Here is a 10581-nt window from a genome sequence, read left to right as displayed (position 1 = left end):
TATGACTGTATTGTGCAGTTTCTCAACTAATAACTTGCTCTGTTTTACTCTTTGTTTGCAAACAGTACTTATGGAAATAAACCTGTCAAGCTATTACTACTACTGCTACTACTACCAGTGAGAGTACTTCATGTACTAACTCAGTTTGACAGTGACTGACTGCTAATTCTGAGTTTCAAGTCCAGACACATTGTCAGAAATCTTGTGCAATGGACTTTCAACACCTTTGATCAGGAAAACCCCCAGAAAACTTTAACAGGGAATGAATGAAAGAAACATGAGGAAGAGCACCAGAGGAGGGATCCCTCCGCAGGACAGACAGAAAACAGTTTGGTTTGTAGTTCACGCCTGATCACAGACATTAGGAAAATCCCAGTTCTCCTAACTGTATCCATGTTTCCCTCACTGATGTCTTTTCCTTGCGTTTTAGTCCTGCCCATGTAAGATGCAAGGAAAAGGTGAAAGGACTGACATGAGGCATCCTTTGCTTGAGCCTCCATGTGACGCGCTCAATTACAGACTGACTTCCTATAAAGGGGCATCACTCTGTAACAGACTCAGGCATCCTTTGCTTGAGCCTCCATGTGGCACGCTCAATTACAGACTGACTGCCTATAAAGGGGTATCACTCTGTAACAGACTTGTGTGTCCTCGATTATAGTTCCTCTAGCAGTTGCCTTAGTCCTCAGAGCAGAAATAAGAACTTTGGGGTGTCCATTATCATGGTGGACTGGAACAACTTACGGGTCAAGCAAGGATTGAGATACGATAAAATAAGGGAACTGGGACTCACCTATTGTTTTTGTCTCTTACTAAAACTCTCTTAAGAGGTCAATTGCGTCAATGGAGATGAGTCAGATGCATTGACGATAGGATCAAGCTAAGCATCAGCTGCTGCAGGAACAAAGCCTGGCTCTCCCCAATTCCTCCAGGGGTGGTGAAGTAGCAGCAGGATGCTCTTTAGTTTGTAGCTTTCAGCCTTTCTTCACTGGCTTCCTCCTTTGTGCGCTTTTAATTTCTCCCCCTTTTTCTTGTCTCATTAAACCAGAGCTTTCTGACCTCAGAGTACGTAGTTGAATGTGACCTGAACACAGACCAAACCTCCCCTGATATTTATCAGTTTGTATTGATCTGAATCACCGCAAGCTGGTGCTGTGTACAGACGGGCTAGTGTGTTATTAAATCATACTGTCAAACGCTGCCTCTGTGCACTGTTATTAAACAAATATGGAGACAGTGTGGGCTCATCAGGCAGGAGGAAACTTCCAGTTAATCCATGACTATAAATGTTTTCATTATCAACTGACCTTTGACCCCACAGCCAGGTGTTTACAGGGTATTCAGCAGATGCAGATACTCGCCCGCTGCAGTCGATAGAATTCATTAACCTGATGGAGATTCTCCACAGAAGTGATCTCAGAGTTTAGTCAAACTTGTTCTCATTAACAGTCGACCTCTGACCTGCAGACTGCTCTCCGCTGTGTACCTCCTCCTCATCAGTGTGTGTTCATTTACATCTCAGCACCTGAACGCATCCAGCACAGCCTGCACAGGTTATTAACCAGCGAAGCAGCTCAACACCAGACTGTAAAAAGACACCGAGTTAGTCTCTACCTGGATCTGGATCAGTAAAGCCTGCTCTTAATGCAGTTGTAAACACACTGGCAGGTGATCTGTTCACAGCCTGGCCTGTAGTTCCAGTTTATTTTAACCTGGCGTATGTTCCATATCGGTGTCCACCGTGTCTTTTTACTGTGCGAACTTTGACCTCTCCACCTCTGTGATAGAGATTCATGGAAACAAGCACTTTGATAAAACAATAAACATTTTTACACCAGTCACTTCAGACAGTTGTTCTCATCCCCACTTTATAACAGTGTCTCCATGTAGCAAAGTTGTCACACTTCACATAAATGTCCTCAGTTCACACCAACATCCCCACGTTCCTGCATGAAACCGACAAACTGTTCCTGATGCAACCAAGCTGATCAGCCCAGACAGGTGCTTTGTCTGACCCTCTCATAGATCCATAGGATTCAACAAGCCCACCAACATTGGCGACAACATGTTGTAGGCTAATTGTATGATACCGAACTTTCATCTTCACTTTACAAAAGATTGTGGTTTGGGTTAAAACTCCTTCCTTATTACAGTAATAAACTCTGTGTTACAGTTGAGGAATGATTGTGGATAACACAAAGTTTCACACTTATGAGCAACTTATTGCTGGTTTCATGCTGCACACATGACAGGCTTGGTTTCTACCGTCTCTGCTGACGAGACATGGTCTGGCTGCACACATTTGCTGGGACCATGTGGCTGAGTCTGACCCAAGCAGGGGGAGACATGGTGATGGACTGCAGAGGGTCTGAAGCTGTGACAAGAATCATTCACCGTCTGCGAAAGGCTCACTCCAGCCTTCTGTTTTTCCATTTGTCATAAAGTTGCCCCGGAGACACTGAATCACAGGCGAACCTCTTTTATTTTCTTCATTGCAGTTGTTCAGTTGCTTCTGCATTAACTGCAGATTCAACACATGAAAAACACTCTGCCTCCTCCAGCTCCTCCTCTACCTCCCTCTCCTCACTCTCTACCTCTTCTCTTACCTCTGCCTCCTCACCTCCTCCTCTCCCTCTAGCTCCTCCTCTCCCTCTGCCTCGTCTTCCTCCAGCTCCTCCTCTTCATCTGCCTCTACCACCTCCTCCACTTTCTCCTGTAGTTCCTTCTCCTCTTCCTCTACCTCTGTCTCCTTTATCTCCTCCTTTACTTTCTCCACCTCTTCTTCTCCCTCTTCCTCTGCCTCCTACTCCTCCACCTCCTCCTCTACTTCCACCACCTCCTCTTCCTTTACCTCTGCCTCCTTCACCTCCTCTTTGTCTTATGCCTTCTCCACCTCCACTCCTCCTCCATCCTTCTGTAAAGATGAACTCCAATAATCGTAGTATTCAGCTGAGGATCCTCACTGTAGTATACAGTATCACTAATTTAACATTGATATTGTACCCCAGCAGTACACTATGGTATAACACTAGTGCCTGAACCACATTCAGACATTAACCATGAAACCACATCTAACCTTCAAGGAGAAAACTGGTTTTGAAGTAAGTGACAAAATGTCCCCACTTTGAAAAATGTCTCCAGTGTGGGTGTGGTTTTTTTTTAGGTTTGTGTCAAGTGTTTCTTTAGTAATTCTTTTGTTTTTCTGAACTAAACTGTCCTTGCTTTTCAAACCTGTCCCACAGTTTTTTGAGTGAGGATGTTGTCTGGGCTGCTCACCTGCAGTGGGTTGTATGAAGGTTTTAGAATCCGGTCTTAATTTTCTTCATCATGCATCACATTTCTTCTCTTTATCTGCAGCTTATTTAAAAGCCAGGTTTTCTTTGATCAGATCGGCTGAAGAGCAGAAAACTAACATTTGTGAGCAGAGTTGAAGATGTTGGTCAGAGCTGCGATATCTCAGACCTGAAATCAGAACTTAATCTTAATGTAAGTAGTCTACTGAAAAAATCAGGGTTGAGAGGAGCCATATGAAACAAATTTGTTCTGAAATTAATCAGTCAAGGTTTAAAATCAGTCGCATCACTAATAAATACAATGTACAACTATGGTTTGATTGCAATAAAATGTGAACTAAATCCAATAAGGAGCAAAGTGTGTGAAGTAAAATCAGTTCACACAGACTCTGGGGTTTATTTCTAAATGTTTTTAAATGTGGCATTAAATTTTAAATCAACTGTTTTTAAATTTAAGCCTGGTGCAGATCAGGTTTTATATAGTTTTTTGTGTGTATTCACACTGGAATCTGCAGATTAATCATGATATCACACCTGAACTCTGTAGTTTGAACCTCAGGTGTCCACCAAGCTGCTGGCTTGGATTTTTTATTCTCCTGTTTTGCACTGTTTGTTTCCTTTTTCTGTTCTTTGTTAATTTATTCATTTCAGCAGAATATATTTTGTTTTATTTGACTCTATTTGACTCATTTGCTCAGTTTGATTTCTGTTCGTACGTTCTGTTCTCTTCTGGTTTGTCCTTATGTTCTCCTCTCCTCTACTGTGTTTTATTATGACTAATGTCTGACTCTACTGTGGTTTGTTCTGTGGCATTTTCTCTTCTTTTATTTTACTGTACTCTATCATTTTATTTTATTTTAACCCATGCTGTTAATGCTTTTGTTTTATTTGAGTCTGATTAGATTCTTTTTCTCTCTTCATCTTACGTTTTTTATTTTCACTTTATATTATTTGCCTTCTTGTCTGCTTCACTGTTTTATTTTATTGTGACTCTATTGTCTGACTTTACTGCAGCTACTGTGGGACTCAGAAACAAAATGCAGAGAAACAGACGAGGAACCAGCAAAATGAAAATAAGATGAGAGGAAACAAAGCGGTCGACCTTCAGCTCCAAACAGAAAAACACTTTCAGATTCAGAGTGTGTGCTGCAGAGGGATTTCCAGTCGTCCCAGTTCAGGGAATTCCCTCCATCCCAGCAGTGAGCTGGCCGAGTGACAGAACAGTGCCACCAAGAGGAAACAGAGAAGGTCAGCAGGTTGTTCTACTGGATATTTGTTCATTATTGGTCCTTTCTGTTTGTAAATGAAACAGGTTTGCTGAATTAAATCAGGAATGATTGTACTTCCTTTATTTTCAGATAAATCTCTTAAAATCATTTGACTTCAGTTTATTAGTGATGAATGTAAAGGTCAGGGTTCAATTAAAGATTCCAATACGAGAAGAGAAAACAGAAAAACTAACTCGGAGCCCAAAACTGAGTTTTATTTCTGCTACACAATCACAGCAGTGTCTCAGAACCCTTTACAGCTGACACCTCTGTCATAAAAACTTTAACAGGAGGAAAGGTGAAAAGGATTCTTGTCTTTGTTGTTCCTTTGAGCTCATGTGCAGCATGTATATGTATATGTATATGTATATGTGCATGTATATGTATATGTATATGTATATGTATATGTATATGTATATGTAGACAACATCTGAGATCTCTGTCCAGAAGAGTGCAGTCCTAGGAACAGCTTAGATACTGTGCAGGACCCTCAAGCTCCCAGGCCTCTGGTAGAGGACCCGATCTTGAAGGAAGGAGTAAGACCGCCCCAAAGTGGGGTAGGTGGGGAATTTTTTTTTTCTTTTATATACATTTCACTGGTCACTTTATTAGGTACACCGGTACAATTGTATGCAATTCAGTGCAACACTTCCACTTTAACATCTGTGTTTATGAAACTCAAAATGTTAGTTTTTGGTGAAATTGTCATAAATGTATAAATTCAATTATATATTTATTATTGGGGTCATAGTTAAAGGTGATGTTGTACTGGACTATTCCTCTCGTGTTCAACACACCTGGCCAATAAAGTTGATTCTGATTGTACAGTTGTACCTAAAGTAGTGGCCAGTGAGTGTATATACATTAGTTATTTGTTGTTTATTAATGTAAAATCACATATTAGTCTTTTTTCATCTTTATTTTTGTTTATCTGTAATTTTCAGTGGCATACTTCTGGCAACGTTACCATAAAAATGACAGCAAAAATAAAATAAAACATAAAGAGAACTGGTATTTAGCCCATTGGCCCATTTTTTAAATAAATACTGAGTATATTTGAAAACCATGTGAGAAATTCTTTTCATCTGAAGTTGTTTAGATTTCTCTAAATCCATCTTTACAAACAGCCCAGATTCTCCTTTGTCCTTTAGCAGGCTGTTACAAAGGTCATTACCATAAAATGTGCATTATTCATGAGCACCTACTTGGATTGGCTGGAGCTGATGACTCATCTTCACCCCCAGCCAATCAGAGTAGCACCTAATAAATCATGCAAGTACTCTTACAGTCAGTCTTTGCCTTGTGTAATGGCCATAACTGGAGATGTCCAGTTTTAAAAAACACTGCGGAGACAGAGGTTATTAATTGGACAGCAGAGGAGGACCCTCGCCATCACCCTGATCTATCTCAATCCTCATTTAACATAACCCAGGAAGTCAAACCCAACACTAAGACTGGTCTGACTTGCTGGTGACACCCTTGGCATTTTGAAATATGCATCCTAACTTGACGTACTTTGTACTGAAAAATGCCCCCTGAGTCTGGCCTGACAAGTAGGTGATGCAGCAGAGAGAAGGACAGCTGTCCTCTGTTTGTTCTCTGTGACGACAGCATCTTATCAGGGTCGATTAAAATTATTCCAGGTCTTTAATTGCTCTTAATAGAACCTGACATGTCTTTAATTAATTAACAGGGGAGGTTAATGAATTCAGGTTTGACTGGCAGCTCCAGATGTACAAACCCGGTGCCTACTCTCTTTTTAATATGCTGACTCGTCCTCTGACTGCCTTGAATGTCTCCTCTGTCCTCCTCAGTAGGACAGAACAAACCAAGCCTCTGGGACTTAATTGTGAAAATGGAAACATTTTGGGCCCACCACTGTTAACAAACAAATCACAGTGACATGAGAACTTCTACAGAAAGGCACCAATAATAAAATGAAAATTTTCTGTTTCTTCTAAAGAACAGACAGATGTTGCCTTTAGTGGACAGCTGGATCAGGATAACTGTTATTGTACAGGAAAGTAAAAATACTAAATATTTACATCACCAGAAATCTATGCACTTTACTCAGTTATATTACTGTAACAAGAAACTATACAGTGTGTGTTATCACAATTGATTGAACTCACTTTTCAGTTGTGTAATGTTTAGTTCTTGGTGCTCTGACATCTTCCGGCAGCTGTTTGACCATAATCTGTGTTGTATTGTTTTGCAGCTGTGAAAAAATCCCTTGTGTCAGGAGGCTGTCCATCAGCAGACACTGCTCAGACTTTTTCCTGGTCTCTGTCTCCACCTGGTGGATGGATTGGAGACCACACTCAGGGACCTGATGAAGAAGGAACTGACTGAATCAAATCATGAGACAAAGATGAATACACAGTGAAGGTGTCTCACACTCTCAGATCACCACAGCTTTTCCTTCACACTGCTTCCTGTCCAGCTTCCGACCTGATGCTTGTCACACACCTGCTGTCCATCTGCCCGTTAGCATGTCTGTTTGTGTCCCTTTATCAGAAATCAGGCAGTGATTGGATGCTTCAGATGAAGGCTCAAAGGAAAGGACACCTCATATCCCTAAAACATGTTTCCTCAATTCCTTTCTCCTCACATCTTACATGGGCAGGGCTAAGACACAAGGAGAGACACAACGTAGATGCTAATGAGAGACCTGGGATGTACCCATAGAAAAGCTGCACGCCACACCTCTGTGAACTGCTATGTAACCCCCAGTTCACTCACCAGAAATCTGTAACAGTGTTCTCAGGCTCTGTATGGTATGAGCTTGGAGATAACTTCATTTGATGTCTTTATTGTTTCACTCCTTTCTCTCTGACTGTCACACTAACTTTGATCCAATTTAATTAATTTTGTGGAAATTGAGCCAGTAATCATCAGGACTCTGCTAAGTCAAACATAACCTAAAGTGCCTAAAGTGTTTTGGTTTGCTGTTGATTTGCCTTCAAATAAGAAACAAATAAAATAAAACAAAGCCAGAATCCCATACAGGATTTGAATCAGTAAGCCTGCTGGTTAACCAGCTACCTGGAGTACAGTATCTGTTCACTTTCATCCTGACATCTTCATCTTGATCCTGACCTCTGGACCTCACTGTATTAGGAAAGTGTATTGTTTGTCTGCAGGCTAATAACCATGAAATTTTTCCTGGCTTGAAAAAGGCCGACCTTCGACACTGTGACATGGACTCAGGCTAACGCAGGTATGCTACAAACATCAGTAAAAAAACACAAAAGGCCTCCAACGGAGATGTCAAGGTACTGTATGTATAACCTGTATGATGTGGGGAAAACAAATGAAACTGAAAACTAGAAAATCGCACAGTTCAAGATAAAGCATGTTCAAAGAAGCTAAATGCAAAGAGAAAAGCCAATAGTCTTTGAGTTAGAGAAAGAAAATATAAATGTGTTTTTGGAGACTGGAGAACAAACTACATTTCCCAAGAGTCCTCTCTTCTTCTGCCTTTTACCCTGCAGAGGGAGGAGAGTGGGAGGAGGAGGGAGTGGGGGGCAGTTGGGAAAGAATGTGTGGAATTCATTTCCTGCTCTGTACTCTCACAGAGTCAAAGTGAGCGAGGAGACGAGTCATGGCCAAGTCTAAGCGCACTCCGATCTGAGACATGAAGGAGCACTGACTCCTCGTTCTGCTGGCTTATTCTCTCCGGGACTCCACACTGACGAAGAGGAGGAGGTCCACCATGGCCGAGCCTCTGTTGAAGAGGACCCTGTCCAGACTGAGAGGCAAAGACAGATCCCGCAGGAAGACCGACCCCAAATTGAGCGGTGAGCAAACAGCAGCTCATTCCACATCACATCTGCTTCATCTTTCCAATCTGGGGCTAAAGTGTTGCTGAAGGCTGATGCTCAGGCCAGACATCCTGTTTATCACAATGCAAGTTTCTCAGGACGTCTCACACGGTTTGATCTGATCTCTGCTGCTGATGCCTCGTTCACACTTTTCTTCTTGTCTCTGCAAGCTAATGTCTCCTGCCAATGGTACACTGCGTTAGAGAATTAGAATTAGAATTACTGGACCACAGATGCAGCTCAAAACTAGTTGTTTTTTTATATCAAAAACCATTTTTTCAAAATGGATCTTAAATGTTGAGCAGAAGCACTAATTTTCAAAAGAAAGCTAAGAAAGAAATTCAGTCCTAAGTCTGTCTGAATTGTGTTTTATTAATGAAGAAATGGATTAATGAATGTGTCTGCAAAGTCACACACAGTTCCAACTTGCATGGATGATATTGGATGATACTACACATGACAACATTGATATAATTCTTCTTTTCACACCAGGCAATGAAGTTAATTCAGTAACTTAATTTACCACCTTATCTGTGTCGAGCAGCTCTCCACCTGGCTCAGCGACACACAGAAATAACTATAAGAATCTAAAGACATACCCAAGGGAGTGAGCCAGGTGTAGTTTTCTAGAAGTTGGCAGGGACAGTTCACCTGCTCAGGTAGGTTCAGTTCAGCGATTTCCTCAGGAAACAAACTTGAACAGGACAAAACTCAGACAGTTTCTGTCTGCAAATCAAAAGAACATGTGTCCCTGAAATGATTTTCCACTCATCTGCAGCAGCAAATAGGAAATAATCATATATAAATGATGATACTGAACATTTTAGTAAAATATTTACTGACAACATATTTCATTTTTTTTTTTTTTACCAAAATATCTGATTTTACAGTCTAACATCCACTAAACAGTTTTCTGGTTCTGTTTAGACTCTCACGGCTTGTGGTTCAGATCCAGAGCTGGTTTAATGTTTAATATTTACCTGAAAACACCGTCTTTGTTGGCTCAGAGCATAATCCGGATGACACGGTGCCTCCCGACCACAGGTCTTTAGACAGGACACTTGAAGTGTTTCGGTACCAAAACTAACAGCTGGTAAGACTCAGGACAGGAACCCTGACCTCTGACCTCCCTGACTGTGATGATCTGGCAAAACAATGTTATAATGCTTAAAAGTAAATCTGAGCAGGGTTACAGTACCTCTGTCCAAATAGACTAAAACTGAAGTGACACTTGTATATTCTATTACCACAAACACATTTCAGTCAGTACCACAGAGGACTGATGGTTGATATCCATTTCAATTAAGAAATTATTTACAAATGATTGACTTTTTTCACAGTACCTACTGTGGAATATTTCATCATTACTAGCTTGAACTTCTCAAAATCAGAATGAAAGTCAGTCCACAAAACAAAACTCTTATGCAGAACGGCAGCTTGTTGTGTGTCGTAGCTGACTTTCTTACCTCCCATCTGCTGAGCACTGACGATCATATTCAGTTGATTTGTTGCCCCGTGCGGTGACGGGAAGATGGTGGGTCTGTCTGAAAGATTGTATACGAGTTGCCAGAAGACTGTTTCCTGCCACTCACCTTTACCGTCCAGTGACCTGAGGACTCACATCCTCACCAAACAATGTGTGAGATTGGTGCAGAAACCACATGTCTGAACATTTTTTCTACCTTTGATTGGAAAAGCAGCAGAAAACACAAGACTTGAGCTGCCTGCCTGAAATGTTCATCAGGAGAACATGTGACATGTCCAGTCAGACGTGGTAGAAGTATTTTCAGTCATGGTAGAAGATCAGCCTTTTCATCTTCATGATTAATCAGAGAGTTTGTGTTGATGTGAGCAAGCAGGCAGCAGTGGGTCTCATGGCTGTAGCTTCAGTCCTGGAGTCAGATCCGTGTTTACATTCCCAACAGAGACACACGGTTATCTGAATGTCAGTATTTACTGGTCTGTGTTATATAATGTGACCTCTGAATGTCTGGAGGACACAAAACTTCACTGTGGACTCTCGGGAGCTTCAGCCAAGTTAGGAGCTCTACAAGTCTGTGAGCTAACTGCTACCATGGTAATGTTTAGTGTTTACATGTTAAGAAACTCATGTTTCTTAATGATGTTAACATCTGCACCGTCTTAGTTTAGCATGTTACTAAGCCAGCATTAGCTAACTAGCAGTAGACAGAAGAC

At 41.3% G+C, this 10581-nt stretch overlaps 1 protein-coding gene across 1 annotated transcript in view; it reads left to right on the top strand.

Annotated features, from left to right (window-relative positions):
• The first annotated feature begins 5077 nt into the window (after nucleotides 1–5077).
• Nucleotides 5078–10581, top strand: part of syde1 (synapse defective Rho GTPase homolog 1) — a 26814-nt gene continuing 21310 nt past the window's right edge. Inside the window, 2 exon segments of the mRNA XM_020616682.1 lie at nucleotides 5078–5118; nucleotides 6780–8361. Of these exon segments, the coding sequence (XP_020472338.1) occupies nucleotides 8277–8361 (85 nt within the window). The 5' untranslated portion in view covers nucleotides 5078–5118; nucleotides 6780–8276.

This window comes from Monopterus albus, unplaced genomic scaffold (assembly GCF_001952655.1).
Source record: "Monopterus albus unplaced genomic scaffold, M_albus_1.0 scaffold177.1, whole genome shotgun sequence".
Lineage (NCBI taxonomy): Eukaryota > Metazoa > Chordata > Actinopteri > Synbranchiformes > Synbranchidae > Monopterus > Monopterus albus.
The sequence above is the reverse complement of the archived record's forward strand: the minus strand, read 5'-3'. Positions and strand labels throughout refer to the sequence as shown.